Here is a 23,068-nt window from a genome sequence, read left to right on the forward strand (position 1 = left end):
TGCTCTATCGACCTCAAATGCTTCTACCTTGCCTTCGACGTCATTTAATGCTCATGCATCATGTCCGGATTGACAACGACATGGGAAATGTGCCTGACGCCCAAGTATGTGGACAAAATTGAGACAAAGCGCTTACCTCAAATAAATGCGAAAATAATGCAATATCTCAAAGCGTATCGAGGAATCAGGTCGAGGTGAAATTTAGGTGAATAAAAACAAGCGTCCACTTCGGGTACAACCCGCAGGACATTGGTAACGGCCTTCTACATTAACCCTCGTTTGGTTAGCACTCGCAACGTAGGAACAGGAGGCGGGCAAAGCCTTGGCGTACGAGGAGTCGTGGCACCACATCTACCTGCCCTTTCACCAGAGATCATAAATTTTCCACGATGGCATCAAGTGATACTAATGAACATCGACGGCGTAGAGAGCGCACCGATGACTCCACAACCAGTGCACCTCAAGGCACCTGCCGTTTGGCAAGATTGCGATAGTCCTCATGGACAGATTTCCAGACTACTGAAGGCAGATTAAACCCTTCGAGTAATCGCCCATACGCTCTTCCTCCCAAACGTGCAATCGGCCGGAGTTTGGAGGGGTCAATCGATGTCCCATCATCAACGAGGATTGACTCGCAGACGTGGACTTTTTTAATTAAGCCGAGGACCACCGTCGTGGTAATGTCGGAAGAATTTGGTGGGGATATATCTTGCGAACTAAAGAGCTATACCGAAGCCTCAGCATTTTGAGGGATGAAAACATTCACAATGACTTACTTCACATTCCATGCAAACAGGACTTTCCTTCACAAGCGAGGGTTTCACGGTAGTCTGTAAAGAGGTTTAAGTGATGGTTCTAAGCGATTTGCCATTTGGTACTAACGCTGGGCTCCATCGTCAGTCCACTGACGATCCACTCGTTGACGTCTGCCGGAGACTCAACAGCAGTGGCGTTGGCTGCCTCCGCAAAGCTCTCGCTAATGATATTGACGGTGAACTCTTTCGTTTTGAGGATGTTTTCCCGGGTATCTTTCGGACGTCTAGGGGAAAGGGAGAATGATATGCTGACAATTGGTGGGTTGTGAGAGACCTATATAAGTGATTCTCGTCAGCGCGCTGGATGAAACGGAGTGCAATGCACTTGCCATGGAAAAATAACTGCCAATCATCGAGAAATATCAAAATTCAACTTCAATGACAAGGTGTATTGCGCATGCGAACCTAAACGGAGCAAGATTGGTATGTCCCTCCGCGGACACAGTCGACACGAGGGCAATTGGACGTGGTACTATTGCTGAGGTTAAAAGCCGATACGCGTCCCTAAAAAAGACGCATTTTAGTCCCAGAACTCGCGTCCAACGCGCACCAAAAGTAACCTGGACGGCGTAGTGCTCATATCCCATGTTTTCCGCGCTGACTCTTGTCCTTCCTGTATCGCGAAGCTAGCAGGTAGACCATGCCCAAGATTCCACGTAGGACAAGGTGGTTTGGTCAATTTGAAAGTAGAACGAGGATTAAATGGTGGCGGGGAAGCGCTGGAAGACTGGCGAGCCCCTACTTGGCCTAGATATCTCCAGCTAGCGGAAGTGCGCTTCAAGCACCGAGGCCAGTTACCAAGCATAAGCGGGTGAGCGGGCATGTCACCTGAACCCGGGCAGCAATTGATAGCCAAACAAGGTTTTGAATTCTCACCTCAAATCCACTTACCAAGCTGACGACTAAGCCACTTCCTCAGATGTCTATAAATCAACCAACGCTTTACTCATTGCGGAGCCATTCTTTATGTCCGCCCTCGACAACACCCCAGCTTTGCAAGGCTTCTACGGCTGGACCGACACTCTAAAGGGAGTGTATTATGGTCCAGGTTCTGTCGTAACGGCGTTGCCGAAACTACTGAATACACTTGGTGTCAAGAAAGCATTAATCATGACAGGAAAGAGCTTGATGAATAAGGTATTTATTCTCTCCTACCAGCCTGCCGATGATGCCACAGGTTCAGTTGACCACGACTTTCCTAGACCGATGTGGTACGAAAGGTAGAGGGAATACTCAGACAACACGACGCATACGGTGCCACATTCTTCGAAATCGGGGAACATTCTCCTATCGCTGGCATCCGCAACGGCATCAAAGCGTTCCAGGAGAATAGTTGCGATGTGATCGTATCAATTGGGGGAGGCTCTCCAATCGATGCGTCGAAAGCCATCCTATATAACATCCAGCAACAAGTTGGAGGGTTGACCCCGCGTCAGATCGCGATCCCCACAACCCTCAGCGCTGCCGAATATACGGTATGACTTCGTCGTAGTCGCCTTTGTTCATTTGATATATCGAAAGCAGATTGGTGCTGGGTTTACCAATGACGAAGGCCAAAAGGTGGCTGTTAGCTCATATGAGTTGGCTCCGGCAGGCGTCATCTTGGATGCAGAGTTAACACTTGCGACACCTGAGCGTCTCTGGTACGTTATTCAACGCTGTTTAGTTCAGACCTTAGGCTTATCAAGGTTTAGGCTTTCCACTGGAGTTCGTGCCCTCGATCACGCTGTTGGTAAGTGAACGAACGGTTTACATGATTTGACATTCGAGGCGATAACCTACTTGTATAGAGAATCTATACAGACCTCTGGTCTCGCAACCAGTCAAGTTTCTTTGCTACGGCGCAATCAGAGATCTTTTCAAGTATCTTCCAGACTCCAAAGCAAATCCGACAGATGTTGGCGTCAGACAAAAGCTACAGCTGGCCTCGTGGATGAGTCTTTGGCCGATGAAGCAAGAAAAGTACAGGTACTGTAAAAAAAAACTTGGCTTTTCTTTAAAGGCTGACCACGCCTCTACATAGTGCATTGGGTCTTTCGCATTCACTCGGGCACAAGTTGGGTGCCAAGTACGGAATTCCTCACGGAATAACATCGGTCGGTTATATTTCCTCTGCCTTGCGGTGTTTTAACATTCTTCAAGTGTCTTACGCTATCTCCAACTGTTGCGCTGCAAGCAGAAATAGCATCCGCTGAGGATCGGGAATGCCTGGCAGAAGCACTGTTTTTCCTTCGCGAACCATCGACAGGCTCTGTCGAAGGGGATGTGCGCCGTCTATCAACGTTAATCAACGAGTCAGTCAAGATGCAATATATATATTGTGATTTCTACTGACAACTATCTAGACTTGTTGTCAGTCTTGGATTGCAATCCAGTCTGACCCAATACAAAGTTCCTAAAGAAGATTTCAATTTCATCGCATCTGCGGCATTGGGGGCGCAGGCTGATTCAGTCCGGTTGGAGAAGGTGATCCAGCTTCTGGAGGGTATATATAACCCTAACAAATTGTGATATACTTACGCTTGGGCATGCGCATACATATTCTTGTACCGAAGTTGGCAGTCTATGCTTTATTGAACTAATATTATCGCAACATTGAACTGTAACAGAGATATTAACAGGAGAGACCAAGGACCAGTCTTACCTGGCCTTGCCTAGGCTTTTGATCAGGACTACTGGAGGACCCCCGTACTTTGTAACATTCGGCAGAATTCTGCCGATGCATTTTCTTCGAATCTAGTACATGATTCGAACATATGAGGGAGGTCTTGCGAGAACCGTCAATTTGGGACCGCCTTGCCTTGCCTCTACTTGCCTAAAATGATCAATCGAACTAACCTTTGGAGACGCGTATGCGTTCAACGAAAACATATCAACTTTCTGGTCGTTTCAGTCCCTCCTTTACACCCCAGCACCAATAGCACCCACTCCAGTAACTATTCAACTCAAGTGCGGACGTGGCACAACCGAGTACGGTTCCCATCCCTGAGGACTAACGTGGCAGTTTTCTCGGGGGAATACAGGGGGTCACAGTCTCTTGAACCAAACCATCTCCGTCTTTCCCCTGCATCGATGTCGTCGCGTTTTCAATCGACGAAAGGTTCAGTAGGCCAAAAGCCCACAAGTTCAGGTCCAGCCAATGTCAATAACACGCTCCACGACCGGAAGCATCAAAACGGAAACGGGGCACACGAGCATGAGAAACCACGCGAGCCTGATGAACCACACTTTCACTCGATATTTGGACATTCGCACTCGCACGGAGATGAGAACGGGCACACCCATGACGCGGAGCAGATAATCGCAGCGCTCAAGGGTTCACGTACGTGTTTTGATACTTCACCAATGCCCCATTGACGACTGTTGCGGTTGTAGACGACAAAGGTAGTCAAGTTACACTCATTGGATTATTTTCGAATATTGTCCTTACGACGGCGAAGGGGTTGGCTGGATGGTACATGCACTCTGCATCCTTACTTGCCGATGCCGGTCATTCGATGAGTGGTTCGTATTCTATGACATCATGAATGGTGTAAATTAAACACCCACCTGTAGACCTCCTGGGCGACTTTGTCACCCTATTCTGTTGGCGTCTCTCCCGTAAACCTCCTTCAGAAAGATACCCATACGGATTTGCGAAATTCGAAACACTCGGAACAACAACGATATCCATCTTATTGATAGCTGGCGCTGTCACCATTGGCCTCCATTCTTACAACCTCCTCATCGCAACCCTCGCAGAAACAACAGCGTCTCTTTCGCCTGGCCAATTACAGGACTTTCTTAGAACTATTACAACGGCCGTCCCATTGCCCGATATTGGACATCACCATGTCCATCTAGTCGACCCCAATGCGGCGTGGTTCGCGGCCGTCAGTGTAGTGGCGAAGGAGTGGTTATACAGAATCACAAAGGTAGTAGCGGACGAAGAGAGTAGCCCTGTACTGCTTGCAAACGCCATTCACCATCGGAGTGATGCGTACTCCAGTCTAGTTGCCTTCTTTGCAATTATTGGGACATGGCTCTGGCCTGCTTTCCCTCTTGATCCAATTGGCGGTGCATATCATCGATTTTATTCCTGTCGATTTTATACTCACATGTGCTTGAAGGTCTTCTTGTGTCAATGGTGATCCTCAAACAGGGCTTTGACCTTCTTCGAGGCGCATGGGGAGACCTTACAGATGCAGGGGTTTCCCCACGAAAACGCAAACTGTTGTTAAAGACTTTGCAGCCTTTCATTCCGGATTCTTGGGAGTCGTCGTCGTGTCCAACATTGATTTCGTTTGATCATCTACGTGCACGTCGGGCAGGTTCTTTGATGTTCGTGGATGTCACTGCAAAGGTATCCGATGATATGACTGTTATTCAAGCCTCCGCCTGGGAGGATGAAATCACTAGAACTCTGAAAGCAGCACACAAGGAAATTACAGAGGTTCGGGTGAAATTCGAAGTCGGTCAGATTGTTGTGGACATTTAGAATCCCTTTCATCCTTCGTTCAGTTTGCTCATAACTTATCCTTAACCCTCTTGTATCAAACATGTAATGTAGCCTCTCTTACTGCACTTGATGTGTAACGACGCTGTCAAGGGCCTATTCGTCTTGTCGCTTTTCGCGTAACGTAAATAAGATTGAAGAGGTGCTTTGAACTGTCTCGTATTATGTATACTACTCTACAAACGCCAGCAAGAATGTCATTAACCCACATACAATATGTGCATGCAACTACCTAATTTATACATAGACAATATAAGGATATGAGGTGCAGATGCTAGAAACCAAGGAACGTACAACAAGTAGTCCGGTCCACAAGATTCAAAAGGTTGGATGAAGGGGAAAAAAGCTCACACCTTCAGATATTGTCTACATTGACTGGAACCACAAAAACACTGACGACACCCAGGAGGGATCACCACCTTGCCCTTGCCCTTGCCCTTGCGTTCGATGGGTGAAACCGCAGCTTTCGGATCGTAGTCGAAGGTGAACTCTGTCATGGCCATGATCGGCTCAGTGGCGACGAAAGCGATGTAGTGTAAGCCCATCTAGTGGGAGATCATTGGCGTAGAGTAACAAAGACGAGTGAAAGTAAACGTACGTCAGGAACGGCGTCATGCAACACCAGGTATATCTCGAGGTTAGGACCGCATGAATGGCTGGAGGAGGCATCAGCTATACTCTGTGGAGGTCGCGTGCTATTCCGTACTTGATGAATCGAGTCCAGTTACCTGTGAAAATCAACCAAAGTGAGAAGACGGGTGCAAGAGAAGCAACGTCGACCAACCACATCTTTGCGAGTCGACGGTGTATCCCTCATCCCTGCCCGACATCGAGTCATTTTCACTGTCATCCTGGATTTCTTGTCCATCCAAGTCGAAACAGTACGATCTTCGGTCGCGTCCCAGATCATCCGCTGCTTTCCGTGTCCTGGAAGGTAAATGAACGAACAGTTGGATAACGCCAGGTCAAGCAACATACATGAGAAGTCTAAAGACCGAAATCACGTTAACATCAACCATGAGAATCGAGAATCGGGCAAGGACATACCCAGTGTAGAGACCTAGGACTTTACCTCGTGGTATGTCTTCCATCGACCGCACACCCCAACCCCGATCGGGAGTTTTGAATATCTGTATCGAGAAATTTCTAGGTTGTTGCGTGACACGGTTTTGACACCCCATATCACAGCTGCAACACTACCGATGTAGGATGTTTCAGTTATGTGTTCAAGGAACCAGTGGAGTTTCGCACCTTGTTGCACTCGATAACTTCATCTCCGGGAGGCACATTGAAGGCAAATAGACCCTGCATGATTTGTGTACAGTCAGTTCATGATCAGAAATTAGAATGAACGACTTGCATCGACAGTGTACGCGAATGCACGGTGACCTCTCTCGTCAACTAATCCTGTATTTGACTGGCAGTCACAATACATTGCTTCTATGCATACGTCGCAGTCACAACGGACTAAAAATTCAGGGTCCACAACTTGAAAGCCATTAGGGCTGGGAAATTATCATCATGAGTCATCAAAACACTGAGATTGGCAAGAACATACTCATTATATACAGATTCAAGATATTCAAAATTTTCGCAAAAAGCGGGAACTTGTTCGTCGTCGATATCGTTGGCGAATGTTATGGGCGCAGTGGAGTTTGATGCTTTATTCCAGCGTTCCTCGAGGCGTTCGCGACTATTCCACAGAAGAGAATAAGATACTGCAATGGATAATTGTGAATAACATACATTGATTTTGTTCTACCCACTTTTTGGCCTGACCTAGAGGGCAATGGCTTGGTGGTACGAGGGTTTGAAGGCATGGGCATAGAAATAGGGGATGGTGGGGGCAAAGACAGCCCAGGTGATGCCGCCACTCTCTTGCCCTTTCCTTTGTTTGAACTGGATGCACCAGTGTACTTGGGAGGAGGAGAGACGGAGAAAGGGGTCAGAAGAGTTGAGGTTGTTTGCCGACTTGAACTGGAAGTGCCGACCGACAAAGTGGTCGAAGTCTCCCCATTAGAATGTTTGCTGCTTGTTATGGATGGTGACCATTTGCCGACAGAGCTAGATGATCTGATTTTCACATTTTGGGTTCGAGGGGTTGAAGTCTTTAATTTCTTCATGGGTGGTTCAGATGCGGGTTCATCGAAAAGATGTGCCTGCGACGCCATGAGCTCTGCCATGCGTGGCGGGAGGTCGTCCTGCTGAGAACGCTTTGTGGCCTTCAATTTCTCATCGTAAGCCTGAGCCCGCAATCGTGTGTTGGTGTTGTAGATGTCCAACGTAGCCCATATTTCAATGTCGTGAGACTCCTTGGCAAGGTCCAACCGCCGCTGAGCTTGTATCCTGTCCCACTCCTCGTGATGCCGAGGTTGCAGAAGATCGTTGTCCCAGGTTGTATTGGTGCCATCCATTCTGGACCAGGTAACCCACTCCGCCTGCAGCAAAAATTAAAAACAACCTTCAAACCAAAGTAGATGAGCAGTCGACTCACTTCGTATCTATAGAGTAAATTGAGGTTGACGCACATAAAAGAACTGGGCAACACTCACCTGACATTTCCCTCTTCATCTACTTCCTCGCCAATGATTTGTATTTCCCACTCGCCGTCTGAGTTAGCTCCCTCGGCATCGCTCCAAGACTCCACTGGAGTGGGTGATCGCTGCCAACGCTCTCGAGCTTTCTTCGGCCTATATTTTGTTGGTAGGTATAGATATTTGAATAGAACAAACCAAGAAGTGACTTACATATGGAACCAATCCGAAATGTCGATCTACGAGGGCAGGGAATGGAGTCTTGCACTGATCTGACTTTCTACGCGTTGCGGCGTTCACGGTTCGACGAGGGAGGGCGCTTGTCACGTGGGCATGCTTCAAGCAGAACATTGCCAGTATGACAATTGGCGGTTCATAAAAATGAATAATCTACAGTAGAATATACAATTCGAAACAGTATAAAGCATCCTTTCAATCTTAATCACATCACGCGAAAAGCGACAGGACGACGTGTTGTAATTTACCATCCCGAATGGCCTACAAAGATGTCAGTAAAAAAGCCCTTTTCAGAAACGCAGACCATACCTCGTGGATGCTCGAGATATGTTGGCCAATTGAAAGGTTATCAGCCCCGACACCATTTACGAACCGGCCATGATTCTCAGCACCATGCATGTGAACCCCAAGATTGATTCTGACAAACTCGTAGACGGCTTTCGTTTTGCCCAAAAGAGAAGTGGCGGGCGCCGCTCCACGATCGCCGCTGAGGTAGTCCTTTCGGAGTTGGTCGAGCAGTGTCGATGCGGAGGATGCAACATTCGCTCGGAACTTCGGAATTAGGGTCAGTGGGGATTCTGCGCCTGGGACAACAACGATGTCGGGACCCATTAAGAAGTCAAGAAGAAGCGTGGTGGTCGATCCAGCGACTTCACGCATCCGATCGGCGTTGTCCATGGTGGTTGTCTTGTCCAATGATTGTTCCATTGTCTTTATCACCCGTTTAAGCAGAGTGTTGTGCTGAGCCGGAGTCAAGTAGAGATCAAATATTGACGTCAATTCTTCCTTTATGATGTCTTCCAATCCGCAAATGAATTCCTGTTGGAGTGCCCGAAGATCGAGTGCTTAAAAAAAATGTTAAGAGCTATCGGTGATCTATCGAAAAAATGCTAGCGTACCTTGGCACAAAAGATATAAATACGTTGCAGTCAACATTGACAGAACTTCTAGGGAAGTAATAGTTGCCCTTGCAGATATTAAAGCCAATGAACTGTTAATATGCCACTGATTAGCTGCTAATCTAAGGGAAAGGTGAAATGAACAAACTTGACGGCTTGGTTGTGCATCTCAGCCGACTGAATGTGGGTGGACACTGGGTTGGCCAAGTAACCTAGTTCGGCTACATAAGCGGCCGTGGCGATATCGGCACCCTTTCCGTGATAATCCAGAGATGGGTCGCTTGCCGCCAGCGATGGCGGTAAACCGTTGTTCATAGCCGGGTTACAAAGCTCGGTGCTCTGTGCAAAGAGAAGTTTTCCGATGTGATGCAAAGCGAGTCGTGTCTTCTCCATAGCGTTGGTGACGGCCATTGCCTGAAAGTTACCGCCATGATGAATTTCACCAGAATCACCGTCAATGAGCGGGTTATCCGTCGCTACATGAATGCTTAGTAAACAGGGAAAGCTTGCATTCTCATTTCATAACGTACTAGAGTTGCATTCCTGCGTTATCGCCGATTGGGCTGCGAGAATATCTTCAATCTGGGGCCCTAGGAATTGAGGCGAAGTTCGGAGGGGATATCTGTCTTGTCTCAAAGAATAACGATCCTCTTCGAGCGTGACTTCCTCTTGCTCTTCGTGTTGTTGAGCGAGTCGGCTGCCTTGCAAAAGATTCCAAATATTCTGCGCACACTCGACCTGACCACGTGTTAGTCTTATAGCATACAGCGATACTATTTGAAACTCACTTGACCAGGATGGGGACGCGCAACCGCATGTATAAATGAGGCATAAGAACCGGTAGTACCTTTCAGTGCCTCCGTACCCATTGCGGTACAAACTTGGGCTAAGAGGCACATGTGCACGGCTTCGTTCACAGCGAGCGCGCCCACAGATGCAGAAAAGGCAGTCCCATTGAGAATTCCCAAATGCTCCTTCGACGCGAGAGAGATGGGCTCAATCTTGTGTTTCAGAAGAGCATCTCCAGAAGAGGAGACTTGGCGACCATGAAAGGAGGGAGGGCCATGGAAAACCTGAATAGAAGAATTGCCAACTGCACGGACGTTTACTAAACTGTACCCCCAATAGAGTAATTTGTTATCTGACCTAGAGCGCCAGCAATATAGGAAAGAGGGGAAAGATCTAAAAGGTAAATAAATTTAGAAGCGGAAGTCAATGCGGAGAAGTACAAGACAGACCTCCCGAAGCCGAGATACTTCCGCGTAACGGCACCACAGGCGTGATGTTGGCAGCAAAAAGTTCCTTCATTTTTTCAATGAGTTCCCACCTACGAATGACAAAAGTGTTGTGAGAAGTTGACGCGTTGCAAAGTTTTGAGATGATTGTACCTGACGCCAGAATGACCACGAATCAACGAATTCATTCGAATTAACATGGCACCGCTGGAAGGAAAATGAGACTGGCTGTGAGGCGCAGATGAAAGAACTCTTACCGAACCCAAGATTCGGGCATAACCGTCGAGGTAGTAGGATCTGTGAGAGGTAGAACGTCAAGGGGCTGCGTAGACGATGGAGTTACACCAATGTGTTGATGTTGAAGCAGAGCATGACCCAACAGTAATGGCTGGTCGGTGCGCGTATCGGCTATCGTTGAGGTTGGTCAGTATGAAGCTGGAATATTCAAGCGAAGGGCACAGACGAACCGCTGCCACCAAACCCAGTAGATAACCCGTAGACGCTTGCCCCACTTTCTACTTTGTCAACAATAACCTTTCGGCTCTTGAGGACGCGCTCCTGGACCGCAGAAGAGTCGTCCAGTTCTATTTTGGCGCTATACCTAGCGGCGGCGACAACTGCAGCGGTGGAAAGAGTCTGTCCGTCGATTTTGACAGTCTTTCCATTTCTACATCCATGTCGTCAGTACCAAGTTGTTGAAGAAGGTCAACGGCACTCACCTGTAACTCTCGAGCTCCCTATGAGAGTCGACAAATTTCGAGAGAAGGGTGGTCGCTTTTGGTGGTGGGGCTTGGACAACGGGTGCCAATCGTTTCAGGCCAGAATCAAGGATATCGTCGAGGACCATTGAAAAAGTTGAGAGAAGACGCGAAGTAGACCAAGAAAGGACTTGTAAGAACCATTCTGAAGGGCGTCGCAATTTATAGGTTCGGAGCAACGGATGAGATCCGTTCTGCGCCGTTTTTGTTAGGGGTTGAAGAGACAAGTTCAGAATAGCTTCTAGGCTGCAACTGTTGTTTGGCGCTCGCTCGTTCGTCCAGAGTTTGCAGCTAATGCGCTCGGCGTATTTCCGGCTATACTCGAAATAGCTACAACTTGTGCTAAAACCTCCTCCACATTTATTCATCGCCAGATTGAAGTGCAGTTTAAATTCCCTTGGCCGGTCAATTAGTCTCTGATTCTGGCCGAGAATCTCCCCAAACTTTCTCAATGCGCGCAACTACATCCAGCCTTACCTTCCGACATATATCCACTACCTCACGCTTGATGACGCCTGGTTATGATATGCTTTGAGTGTCTATGTTCGGTTCAAGATCCTTCCGAAAATGCAAGCCCGCTGTCCCGACTATCGTCGTTATTACGTTCTAAAAACCACCTACCGCTGATATAGAGTAAGATGTTTCCCGTCAGAAGCGTCTAACTGCAGGGTTTGGTATCAGAAGAGCGATGATGTGTGTGTATGTAATCTTGAGAACCTGTAAAGGGCTTGGCAAATGACGTGCAGTGGGTTCTGAGGCTGAGAGGTCCAGCCGCACGAGAACGACCTCGGGGAGAACCACATAGCGCCATTCATATTCTGAGTGGCATTGAGAATGATAGACTCTCAACGAGAGGAATGATTGTTGCAACTTGCATGCATCATTGATGCTTCAAAGATACTTGCCGTACTCAGGCCATGTGGACATCAACATGGTCCCTAGGGAAAATATTATTAGGAATGGGGGAGGTAACTATGATAGAGGGTCCGGATCATACATCACATAATGCCAAATTGTCGCCGATAAGATCCGGCATATTCGTCGTAGTAATTCATTGGAAATGTGTGGAAAGAACAGGTTTTACGCCTTGGAACGGCCAAATCCTTGCTAAAAGGAGTCCGGGATATGCGGAAGCTCTTGAACAACAGGATCAAGCAACTTAGAGTTGATGTTTTTTGAAAGGCCGGATGAATCACTCAAGTCGAAAACATCCTGCCAAAGGAAAAAAATCGGAATAAGTTCGCGGTCAAAAAAATAAAGGGCGTCTTACATCGAGTCTTCCCAAACAAATTCCACCCAATCAACACAACTACCTAACTTGAGTACAACTTCCTCCAGTGCGTTCCGTAAAACCGGTTCTTCGAAACCTCTCACCACTGGGGCGATAACTGTGCTGGACGCATTCTTTGTAGAGGAGAAAGCGGGGCGCTCCGGAAATGACAACCTCGGCCATTTCGTATTTGTATTTCTATCTTGGTCCGGGTTTCGCCCTGTTTGCATACTCACAGGAAAAGTTCTCTTCGCCTGTCCTTGTTTTTCCGTAATGATAGAGAGAAGCCGGGCTTCTATGGCGCCCATGAGACGTCGAAGTAAAAGTAAGAAAACGGGGTCTTGAGGTCGCAGAGTGCGTTCCACCGCCGCCCGTAGTTGCGCTTCTTCGGCAGGCTCTGGCTTCCCGGATGAGAGCGTCCGCGCACGGATGACTTCATCGGCTAAATTGTTTATTTTCGTTCCCCCGTTGGTATTGTCGATTGCGTTCGAGTCAATCTCGGCTTTGAGGAGCACCCAAATTTGATTCATGAAATCGTAGTGTGGTTCCTGGTCGCTGGACCGGAGTACTGGGTGCAATCGAGTGAGCGAGCGTAACGAAGCTGCAATGACGATAGCCTGTATAAGGTTCTGAATGTACAACAAGGCGGGAGCAGAGAGGAGAAACTGCGGTGGTAATTGGTTTTGTGGTTGTCCGGTATCTTCTTCAGATAACGCCTCCCTTGTGAGGTCCGCCTGCCGAGGAAGGTCGCAAGAAAGGGGCCTATCGGAACATAAGGCGTTGACAAGAGCAGTGATCCATTTCTTCTTTTCAGGAATGCCATTCGGGGTTGACGTTGCCGTCTCAGGCGCTCCTACGAGCCAAGATTGCCAAATCTCTTTAATTTGGTGGTCACCTCCACTTTTCTGAGCGCCCCAGATGTCCAAAACCACACGTCTTTCACGGAGTTTGGCCTGTTCTATTACCAATTGCTTCAGCTGTGCATCTGTCATATTTCCAAGCACAAAGGTGCTAAGGTCCGATTTCATAATCTCTACCAAGGAAAGGATGGATTGCATGACATCCACGAGAAGTTGTGCGAGGGGCGACGGCGGTTGGGCTTGACTGGAAGGCTGAGTGGCATCTATGTGATTAGCGTCTATTACTTTTGGGGCGTAGACCGGAAAAGGGTCGTCTAACTTTCTAAGAAGTTCATCCACCATATCATCGCGTAGCGGAGCACATCGTTCACGTAGGGCTACCACGATCTCTTTGAGGAAGACGCGGGCAGATTGAAGGGGAGAAGATGTCGGAGGAAAAGGTAAGGACAAGGCTTGCACTATTTGATGATTAGGAGGGAAGAGAGGAGAAAGGGCCTCGAGTATATCGCCGTATAGACACTTCAAACGAGGTAGCTGTACAGAGGGGATGGGTGACGACAGGGCTTCAAGGGCCTACGATAAGAAACAACTTCCTGTTAATTTCAGAACCGGCACAACGGTGGGAACGCACCTCAGTCCAAAAGGCTTTATGTGCCACTTCCTTCACTCGACCAAGCAACGCTGTGTCTTGACCTCCTCGTCCCGGTGGTTCGTCTGGTAATCCAACTTGGGCATGGGCAAGCATCGACAAGGGGGTCTTCCCCGGTGGAAGAACGCTCTCTGGATCTGTTGCCAAGAGGTGAAGAAGATACGCTTGGTTGAGGGCATGAATGAGTTCAAGCGGGAGCGTAGAGAGCGTTTGTTGGTTAACAAAACTCGAATTTGGACCACTATTCATGTCAAGCCGCGAAATGTGGGTGAACTGGGTGACGGTTTATCATCTCCCATCGACGTAAATGGCAATTCTTGCGGATCAGCGGCTGCACGCCGCAAGTTTGTGGGCCGTTACCTTCCCCGAGGACTTACCTCCCCTCGATATCAGTGAACCCGCAAGAATCCTTTGTCAATTGCATTCAAAATTTTCAAAGTGGTAGATATGAGCTTGTGGTACACGTTAGGTTTTTATTTTAATTATTGTACAACACAGAACTGTTCCCCGACTTTTATATATGGTGACCGGTGAATTTACATATTATCAATACAGATGGTGGCAAGGTTGTCGTCGTGGGGGAGATTTAAACAGGGCTATAAGATGGCGGAGGGTATTGCAGTAAAGGTGCAGGCGTAGGGGGAATATCGTTTGGAGTATACGGGGGCGCTGGTTCGTGATGAGGGGGGGTGAACATGCCGTTGGCAGCGAGGAGTTTTGATTTGCCGCTCGTACTAGACAGTATCGCCCGGCGACGTTTAATGGTGCAAATTACGATTCCAGCAACAGCTAAGAAAACTGCAAATTTGCGTAAGCACAACGAGCGGGCACTTGCCGCGACGCCGACGCCGACGCACTTAATATAAAGCCGATGGCGTATAACACTGGGGCGCTTAGATAAATCCCATCACGGAAGCAGTCCAGGCTTTGAATGAGCGAGTGAGCATCATGCGACTGATGACAATGAAATACTTACTTGCTGCATTTTTCGCTAGGAGCTGTCATGAAAGTGGAAGGGCGGTGGTCAATGAAATTTTTGAGAGCAGAATTTATGCATGTAAGGTGGCTGGTAGCTGTGCGTTGACACGACTACCACTAGCGTTGGACAGCGTCGGACGACGAAGCTATGCGCGTCGCAGCGTCTCATCAAAGTCAAGATGATGTGTCAGAGTGTACGGTGTTTACCGGTGTTGTCAACACACATATTATTGATGACGTGATGATCTTCACGACAGTCATCGTTGCGCCCATTTTCGACTCAGCCATTAGACCCAGCTTCCTCTTGCCTTCGTCGCTGTTGCTGGCAGGCACCTCGCCATCTTTGTCCAACTGAATCTCAGAACGACGCCTATTACGATCAACTCACGAGAAACACGACCTCAAGTTGTCATTAGACTTTAAATGGACACTATCACCACAACTGCGACCTCTGCCTCATCGTCTCCGACCTCCGTCTCAACTGACGCCGTATCAGCCCGCCATGCTAGCCCAGTTATTGCCTTCATAATTGGACTCGCTATAATTCTCCTTGCCTCCGTTCTCAATGCCGCAGGCCTCAATCTCACAAAATTAGACCATGTTTGTAGACTGCTTCGGCAAACTGTTCATTGACTAACATAATAGAAAGGTTCGAACAAGCGCAGTACCGAAAGGCGCGCGCAAGAAAGACTGGATGCGACCGTTGTGGTTGCTGGGAATACTACTATACATGTTTGTTACACCAATTGATTTACCCTTCGATTGGAACTCATATCTTCCAGTCTATCACAGCTAATAGGAAGTACATTGGCACTTGAATATATGCGTGCGGGTAAGTATTTGGTTGCCCATTGATCGCGTCTTTTCGCTCAATGTCGCCCAGAATATGTTGCACCACTGGGTTCCTCTTCCCTTGTCTTTAATTTCCTCTTTGCTCGCTTTCTAGTCGGTACCCCGGTTACGAGCACAGATGTCTATGTTTGTCCTTCTTCACAGTACCTTGACGCCATTTAACTTGTTATTATCAACTAGGGCACTATTGTCGTTGTTCTGGGCGTGGTCGGCATCGTTGCTTTTGGTTCCATAAACAGCGGCCTCTCAAATGGAACAGATGTAGAACATATCACCCGATTATGGAGGCGTGGTGGTTGGCTAGGCTTCTTCTTCGCGATGGCATTCGCTCTTTTCTGTGTCCTCGTCTTCACAAGCAGACTTGACGCCGTCCTTGCTGCGAGAGCCGACTTGGAAGCTGTACCCTTTTCCAGCACGGGGACACGCCCGGGTGTCGGGCTAGGATTGCCAGGCGGTGCGCTATCAGGGGGTGGGCGACGTAAATCGTTACTTGGGAGAGTTTTGGGTGTCTTTGGCGCGATAAAACATGGCTGGTATGCAACTATGGATTGGGTTACCGAACACCTGGAAACATGGGCTGCACCAAAAGATGATAAACAGGTCGCTTGGACTCTGGGTATCGGATGGGCTTGTTGTGGCGGAGGTCTCGCTGGTGGATGTTTGGTATTTGCCAAAGCCACGTAAGTGTTAATTTTCATCAATCACCCTCCTTTCTCAAGTGAATTTTGCAGCGTCAAGTTATTGTCTGGTTCCCTCTCCCACCAAAATCCTGGGAATCAGTTTGGCCATGCGGCTCCCATCTTTACGATCTTGCTTCTTGCACTTACCGCCGTCTTACAAATCATATGCCTCAACCGTGGCCTAAAAGTATACGACTCGACTCTTGTAGTGCCTGTGTTTTATGGTGTCTATACTGCCACAGGGTATAGTCGAATCAGTCTTTTAGAATGCGTGACCTCATTTCTCACACGCGTTCTGCAGCTTTCTAGACTCTTTGATCTTCAACAACGAGGTCGATTCATATAAATCCTGGACACTCTTCTTGATTTTCCTATCTATCTCCGTCCTTATTTCGGGCGTCGTTCTTTTGACACACAAGAAGCCTGAGCCAGTGACAGGGAAAACCAAGTCCGCAACTCCACGACCCAGACAACGTCGGAAAGTGGATAAGAAGACGTCTGAAGAGGGCGGTGAGCTTGAGGGCGAACAACATGGGGAAGGCGAAAGCTCAGTTCTTTGGGCTGTTGGCGAGGCGAGTGATGGGGAGGAGGATCTGGATGAGGATGAAGATCTGGATCACCACCAACACCCGTTAGGCCAGTTGCGTCAAGGGAACTCCAGTCGAAGAAATTTAAGGGCTGGTCGAGAGGGGGTCGGCTTAATTGATCGCGAGGAAGGAGGGGATCTTGAGGTAATAGATCGGTATTCACATAAAACGGAGGACGTTTGGAAACGAAGATCAATGGACCCCTTCCGAGACGACACAGAGCAGGAGCTTGGAGGTTCGGGAGTAATTCGGTAACAGGTGTCGTCGTTTCACTCACTCGTATTTATCATAGTAGGTTAATTGGTGCCCTTATAATATCCTAGCTATATTATTGTACGGGACTATCTTCCCAAAAGCCATATGCGGAAGAATAAGCCATTACTAAAGTATCTTTGTAGGTAGACAACAAGATTTTTAAAACATTCGGCCAGCGTATGTACTAGTTACCGCAACCAGGACAACAGTGAATGACATCGTGGACAAAGACGTCACAGTCCGCGCAAAAATCATGATGGCACTCTGGACACTTATATCGACCCACAGGGCTTACGCCTTCAGTTGCTGAGGCTGAGACTGCCGTTGGGAACGGACGCGAGCATGCATGACATGAGCTCGATGGATCGGTCACATCCTCAAGATTCGCCCTATCGCAATTGTGTAAAAAACATTGAACGCACGCCATAAGGAAGCTCACTTACACGGCATCGTAAGGCTTGACCGGGAAAAGATGGTGGTAGCTTCTCGCAAGATGTGGAGAGCTCACAATCATCAAACCACAGATATCACAATCCGTAGGAACATCACAGACTTTGGATAGACATCGTGGGCAAAGGAAGCCTTCGCTTTTAAGTTCGGAATGGCATACACACAACGTTGGAGCGGTCGCGTCCGGGAGGCGGGTGGGGAATCCCATCATCATGAGGTCGGCGGCGGGATTGGAAGATCCAGTGCCTGCCCCGGCAACACGAGACGTTGCATGTTGTGCAGGAGGTGGGATGAGCTCGAATAAAAGATCTTTGAAGTGTCCTTCATTCATAGCCACCCCAAACTGACCTGCCCTTGGTTGGGTTGAGTGGTGAGGCGGTGATGAAGCTGAAATAAACTGCGGGATTTAAGACCCACCGCCTGTTTTGTTACAGAGCTCCCGGCAGACTTTCATCTCTGCGGCCAGAGCGACGACGGAGATGCGGATTTTGTTCTTTACACATGTGTCAATTGTATCGTGAATGTTTCCGGGATCGCATGTGGTCAACGACCCAAATATGATTAATATTTCACGAGATGAGTGGGTTGGAAGGTGACTAGGAGTTTTACAGTCAGTTGTAGAAAATGATATATGGGTAATGACACACTTCATACTGCTTCTGGCCATTTCAATTGCATTTTGGAGACTAGGTTCTCCAGTCGGCTCAAGTTTGTGTCGTTCAGCAATATATTTCAGTACGTCTTGTGGATTTCCTGTTTTTCGATAACGTTTGAGTGAAGTAAAGCATTTTTTGTGAAAGCACGCACCTGACATTTCTCCGATTCGTTCTCCAATGCCAGCCCTCATACCAACCACGCCAATCTGCCCCAGAGGATTCTGATCAAACCATTCCGCTATAAACTCTCGCGCATATTGGAGCATGAGGTCGAATCGTGTCGGTCTCATGTCTCTGTCCATCATCGACGCTGACAAGTCGAGGAGCAACACCAGATGTCGAATAATCGTACGTCGTATGGCAGCAGCTGGGGCAAGGAGGCTAAGGCTTGGATTAAGTAGAGTAAAAAACGAGGGCCGTTTGAACTACCGTCGCCGCCTCCCCCTTGCCATCAGCTCCTCAATAGAAGATTGTAAACTGCCAGCTTCGTCTTCTTGAACGGTGTCCCAAGAACGCGTATACGACGCTTCCCATGTGTATGCTTGCTGAAAATAGTCCGCAATTTATAACTCTGTTATTATACAACTATCCGCTCACTGTATCTTTCGCTTTTCCTTTGCCCTTGTCTGAACGCAGTTTATCCCCAGACTTTGCTTTAGCCTTGCCTTTACCCTTGGCGGAAGTGTTGAGATCGTCTTCCGGTAAGGAGATGTCCGAGTCCGAGTCGAATCCCATGACAAAATCGCGGTCCTTGCGTGGTGGCATGGCTGTGGTGGTCCTGAGTTATGTGCAGCAAGCCTACTTCAACTCTTTCATGAATTTCTTCAAGCTTGAAGGCAGGGGTCATCGTCCTTAGAACTAAACAAGGTCATACAACACGAACAACGTGACGAGAAGTGAGGCCTACGAAATTGAAAGCCTGCCACTGTGGGCAGCGTTCAGCAACGTTGCATTCGTGCTGTCTTCGTTTCCTTTCGCCGAGTCGAGCAGACGGGGGCAAATGCAACGTATCTTTCAACCCATGCATCAACTTCGACTCTTGGGCAGTCTGGTTCTACTGGCTCTTCTGTTACTTGTATCTCGGCGTTCTGAAGCATCAATCTACAATATACTTGGATTTTTTTCCAAGATAGAATTGCCACCACATGCCTCATCCACTATTGCGCGCTGTCGTCAATTAGACATGCAGGCGGGACCTTCGGATGACTTTTGGAGTCGTTCAGCCTCTGACCGTTTCGAACCAGGAACAAAACCCATACTGATTCAGGACGGAAAAATATGGACTGGCGGTGAGAATGGGACAGAAATCATCTGCGGAGATGTTCTTCTCGAAAAAGGTCTCATCAAGAGCATCAGCCGGTTTTCTGTCGAGTCCCTTCTGGCTTATGGGAGTGACATTGTCGTCGTTGACGCGAAGGGATCCTGGATTACCCCGGGCATCGTTGATGTTCATTCCCATTTGGGTGACGCCTCGTCTCCCGCCCTCTCTGGCGCAGTAGATGACAACTCTGGAAAGGGTACTATCCAGCCCTGGCTTCGAAGTCTTGACGGACTCAATACCCATGATGAATCATACCAGCTCTCTATCGCGGGTGGTGTGACCACGTCTTTGATTCTCCCAGGCTCAGCCAGTGCTATAGGTATGATTTTAGACACTTCCTCTTGAACCTGCTATACTTAGCTGGTCTGCTTTAGGTGGTCAGGCATTTGTGATGAAACTTCGCGAAACCAAAGAGCGTTCTCCGTCATCGATGTTGCTTGAACCCCCCTATCACATCAATTCTTCATTCCCAGATCCAAATCTCCCACCCAGGTGGCGTCACATGAAGTAAGAGTGATAGACTCGATCAAGCTGTTACTAACATTCGAAGTCACTTAGACATGCATGTGGTAAGTATCCATGCAATACCTGGTCCTCGTATGTTCATAAATTGCTGAGTTTACAGGCGAAAATCCTTGTACGTTTTCAATTATGTTTGCACCTGCCAGGACCTAATTTTTATTTTCAGCCGATGAGTACAATGACACGCGCATGGACACTATTTGGGAATTCAGAAAGGCGTATGTAGTTTGATTATTCTCCGACGAAAGACCAGAGAGTTGAATGCTCGTTCAAAGGTATAACAAGGCCACTCAAATCAAAGAACGGCAAGATGAATATTGCGCTCAAGCTCTATCTGGGAACTGGGAAGGACTTGGAGAATTTCCCGATGATCTGCAGTGGGAGGCTTTAGTTGATGTGGTTAGAGGCCGAGTAAAGGTTAGTCTGCGGCCGCTTAGAGTGAGGGCAAGATTTTTACTTGGTCGGGTCAGGTTAACACGCACTGTTATGAAGCTGTCGATTTAGATGGATTGGTCAGGGTATTGTCATCTTTTCCGATAGCGATTTTTCTGCTCTTACGTTCTTTGAAAGCTTTCCAACGAGTTCAAATTCCCGATTGCTGCTTTTCATCACGCCAGTGAAGCTTATCTGGTTCCGGACCTCCTGAAGAAAGCATACGGTAGCGCTCTATTGGAAACTGATTGTTTTGCTTTGACTGAAACTTTATTCCTCTAGGTCAAACACCTGCCGTAGCTCTATTTGCTACGAATGGCCGGTTCGTCGATCGTTTTTGTTCATACTAAAGCTGACCAGATTGTCGATTTAGATATAAACGCGAGGCATACAGGGCGTCTGAATTCGCTCCAAGAATTCTCGCAAAACACGGCATCACTGTGGTTATGAAGGTGAGCATTTTCTTCCGCCCGCGACGTTTTTCTGATCTTGTTTAGAGCGATCATCCAGTACTGAATTCGAGATACCTTCTATACGAAGCCCAACAGGCGTATTTTTACGGCCTTCCGGAAAACCTAGCTCTTGCCTCAGTGACCAGCAATTCCGCCAAAGTGATTGGTATGGATCACCGAATCGGGCACATCAAAGAGGGTATGTTCGGCTTGTTTGGCTAAATCTTTCTGAATGGCTGATAGATTGGCGGTAGGTTACGATGCAGGTAAGCCTTGTGCTTCATTGACCTTAGCACAACAATTCAGACAAGCAAGATCTCGTGATTTGGGACAGCCATCCGCTTGCCCTTGGTGCAACACCTTCTCAAGTCTTCATCGACGGCATACCGCAATTGGATTCGCCGTATGTTGTTCACAAGCCGAACCATTTCCAAGTCACCCCCAAAGTGCCTAACTTTGACAAGCAAGCCGACGAAGCAGTGGAGTACGAGGGCTTACCACCTTTGACTCCGACGAAGGCTCGACATGATACAACCATTTTCTTGAACGTCAAAGCGGTTTTCGAAAGAACCACGGGGGCCGTTCAACAAGTATTTTCGGCTCAGGATGAGGCGGAACTCGGTGTCGTTGTCACTCGCAATGGTTCTATCGTCTGCTCGGGGGAACGAGTCAGCTGTTACACCCCCGCGTTTTTCGGTGCCGATGCCCAGGTTGTTGACCTTGAAGGTGGATCTATCTCACCTGGCCTTGTCTCCTTTGGTTCCCCACTTGGTCTGCAGCATATAGATCTGGAGCCTTCGACCCAGGATGGTTATGTGTTCGATCCCTTTTCTCCAAAAGGTGTCCCTGAGATTGTGGGTGGCGACTATGCGCTTGTGCATGCTGTTGACGGTTTGGAGTATGGCAGCCGGGACGCCTTGTATGTTTATTACATTGTGCCCTAATAATGTGACTCACTGCGCAACAGATTAGCATACAGGGCGGGAGTAAGTTAGCTTACGCATTACTCATCATTTATCACATCTTAACATGACGGAAGGTGACAACCGGGATCACTGCCCCCAGTCATAAAGGGTTTTTCGCTGGTCTGGGGACCTCCTTTTCTCTTGGTGCTGCACATCGGCTAGAACCTGGCGCTGTTTTGACGGAGACTACCGCGGTTCATGTTTCTGTCAGGCACATAGGAACGCCCAGTGTGAGTACACAAATTGCTGTGCTACGTCGACTTCTTCTTGGTCCCCAAGAAGGAGCAGCAGGCTACTGGTTTAATAAGGTCAAAGAGGTAAGTACAGTTAATTCTGTTGTCTCAGACCTTCCTTTTCTCTGCTTCTTTAGGGTGAGATACCGCTTGTTGTGGAAGCCCACAGTGCAGATATAATCGCGACCTTGGCAATCTTGAAAAGTGAAGTGGAAGCGGAGACACGTAAAACTTTGAAGTTGACCATTACTGGTGGAACCGAAGCACATCTCCTTGCAAAAGAGCTCGCCGAAGCACATATTGGTGTTATCCTCTCGCCCTCACGACCGTTTCCATATGTTTGGGAGGATAGACGAATGTATGATGCTCCTCAATATCCCCTATAAAATTTAATTGTGTTCGGACAGCCTACCTGGACCGCCCATTACGAGAGACAGTGCAATCGTCAACTTGATTGAGAACGGCGTTGTCGTTGGCATTGGTTGCGAAGAAATTTGGTCTGCGCGTAATCTTCCTTTTGATGTTGCATGGGTATGTTCGCTGTTGTGTTATATGATTCCCCTTCCTTAATCATTGCATAGGCTGCTATCGAAGCAGGAGGAAGACTTTCGAGAGAACAGGCTTTTGCAATTGGTTCAACGAACATTGAGAAACTCCTTGGGAGCAAGGTTGATTCTGATAAAACGGACCTCGTTGCGACTCAGAGAGGAGATCTTCTAGATGGATCAAGGGTGGCTGCTGTGATATCGCCTACGCGTCAAGGAGTTTTTGTATTCAGCTGATTTTGAGTATGTAGTCATTTTTTTATAACCCATGGACCATTAGGCATGGCGGAGAAATCAGGGAGGATGGTATTGGCGTGTGGATCACGTGGGCGTGTATAATTGAATTTTGCAACAGCGCGCTTTTGACTCGACAACGAGCGCTGGCCAC

The 23,068-nt window shown here is 48.1% G+C and overlaps 9 protein-coding genes across 9 annotated transcripts; 4 read left to right on the plus strand and 5 right to left on the minus strand.

The window, feature by feature from the left end:
* Positions 1–460: 460 nt before the first annotated feature.
* LACBIDRAFT_249237 (uncharacterized protein) lies at positions 461–1,620 on the minus strand (the record flags this gene model as incomplete). Its single annotated transcript, XM_001880311.1, has 5 exons — positions 461–724; positions 777–830; positions 883–1,089; positions 1,199–1,319; positions 1,376–1,620. 5 exons carry the CDS (start codon positions 1,618–1,620, stop codon positions 461–463), a joined length of 891 nt encoding a protein of 296 aa, XP_001880346.1.
* A 16-nt stretch (positions 1,621–1,636) lies between these two features.
* Positions 1,637–3,418, plus strand: LACBIDRAFT_386226 (iron-containing alcohol dehydrogenase; the record flags this gene model as incomplete). The annotated part of the gene is made up of 9 exons (XM_001880065.1): positions 1,637–1,676; positions 1,735–1,952; positions 2,018–2,290; positions 2,340–2,458; positions 2,510–2,547; positions 2,606–2,783; positions 2,839–2,911; positions 2,958–3,109; positions 3,161–3,418. 9 exons carry the CDS (start codon positions 1,637–1,639, stop codon positions 3,324–3,326), a joined length of 1,257 nt encoding a protein of 418 aa, XP_001880100.1.
* Positions 3,419–3,887: 469 nt separating this feature from the next.
* CDF-E (CDF-like metal transporter) lies at positions 3,888–5,292 on the plus strand (the record flags this gene model as incomplete). Its single annotated transcript, XM_001880066.1, has 4 exons — positions 3,888–4,143; positions 4,191–4,319; positions 4,371–4,871; positions 4,925–5,292. 4 exons carry the CDS (start codon positions 3,888–3,890, stop codon positions 5,290–5,292), a joined length of 1,254 nt encoding a protein of 417 aa, XP_001880101.1.
* Positions 5,293–5,657: 365 nt separating this feature from the next.
* SDG16210 (uncharacterized protein) lies at positions 5,658–8,195 on the minus strand (the record flags this gene model as incomplete). The annotated part of the gene is made up of 12 exons (XM_001880312.1): positions 5,658–5,855; positions 5,909–6,015; positions 6,095–6,237; positions 6,289–6,297; positions 6,358–6,506; positions 6,562–6,615; positions 6,671–6,815; positions 6,869–7,003; positions 7,057–7,748; positions 7,805–7,811; positions 7,863–7,993; positions 8,058–8,195. The coding sequence occupies 12 exons, from the start codon at positions 8,193–8,195 to the stop codon at positions 5,658–5,660; spliced, it is 1,908 nt and encodes a 635-aa protein (XP_001880347.1).
* Positions 8,196–8,211: 16 nt separating this feature from the next.
* On the minus strand, positions 8,212–11,062 carry LACBIDRAFT_184628 (uncharacterized protein; the record flags this gene model as incomplete). The annotated part of the gene is made up of 12 exons (XM_001880313.1): positions 8,212–8,342; positions 8,391–8,926; positions 8,981–9,072; positions 9,129–9,467; positions 9,507–9,718; positions 9,769–10,073; positions 10,127–10,162; positions 10,219–10,307; positions 10,369–10,422; positions 10,473–10,623; positions 10,683–10,882; positions 10,935–11,062. The coding sequence occupies 12 exons, from the start codon at positions 11,060–11,062 to the stop codon at positions 8,292–8,294; spliced, it is 2,193 nt and encodes a 730-aa protein (XP_001880348.1). The 3' UTR covers positions 8,212–8,291.
* Positions 11,063–12,169: 1,107 nt separating this feature from the next.
* On the minus strand, positions 12,170–14,001 carry LACBIDRAFT_296208 (uncharacterized protein; the record flags this gene model as incomplete). Its single annotated transcript, XM_001880314.1, has 3 exons — positions 12,170–12,185; positions 12,244–13,676; positions 13,735–14,001. 3 exons carry the CDS (start codon positions 13,999–14,001, stop codon positions 12,170–12,172), a joined length of 1,716 nt encoding a protein of 571 aa, XP_001880349.1.
* Positions 14,002–15,153: 1,152 nt separating this feature from the next.
* Positions 15,154–17,104, plus strand: LACBIDRAFT_296209 (uncharacterized protein; the record flags this gene model as incomplete). The annotated part of the gene is made up of 7 exons (XM_001880067.1): positions 15,154–15,330; positions 15,380–15,462; positions 15,513–15,562; positions 15,614–15,708; positions 15,763–16,262; positions 16,314–16,505; positions 16,564–17,104. 7 exons carry the CDS (start codon positions 15,154–15,156, stop codon positions 17,102–17,104), a joined length of 1,638 nt encoding a protein of 545 aa, XP_001880102.1.
* A 184-nt stretch (positions 17,105–17,288) lies between these two features.
* On the minus strand, positions 17,289–18,755 carry LACBIDRAFT_249203 (uncharacterized protein; the record flags this gene model as incomplete). Its single annotated transcript, XM_001880315.1, is given in 7 exon segments — positions 17,289–17,480; positions 17,527–17,538; positions 17,550–17,902; positions 17,972–18,150; positions 18,202–18,307; positions 18,362–18,591; positions 18,637–18,755. Coding segments are annotated over 7 exon segments (1,191 nt in total), but the record flags the coding sequence as incomplete, so codon positions are not given.
* Positions 18,756–19,231: 476 nt separating this feature from the next.
* On the plus strand, positions 19,232–22,917 carry LACBIDRAFT_296211 (carbohydrate esterase family 9 protein; the record flags this gene model as incomplete). The annotated part of the gene is made up of 18 exons (XM_001880068.1): positions 19,232–19,850; positions 19,906–20,038; positions 20,090–20,100; positions 20,157–20,168; positions 20,220–20,271; positions 20,329–20,470; positions 20,524–20,571; positions 20,624–20,711; positions 20,768–20,807; positions 20,859–20,937; positions 20,983–21,136; positions 21,192–21,203; positions 21,253–21,856; positions 21,905–21,923; positions 21,977–22,219; positions 22,273–22,493; positions 22,543–22,666; positions 22,717–22,917. 18 exons carry the CDS (start codon positions 19,232–19,234, stop codon positions 22,915–22,917), a joined length of 2,802 nt encoding a protein of 933 aa, XP_001880103.1.
* Positions 22,918–23,068: the final 151 nt, after the last annotated feature.

Source organism: Laccaria bicolor, genomic scaffold (genome assembly GCF_000143565.1).
Source record: "Laccaria bicolor S238N-H82 LACBIscaffold_10 genomic scaffold, whole genome shotgun sequence".
Classification (NCBI taxonomy): Eukaryota; Fungi; Basidiomycota; class Agaricomycetes; order Agaricales; family Hydnangiaceae; genus Laccaria; species Laccaria bicolor.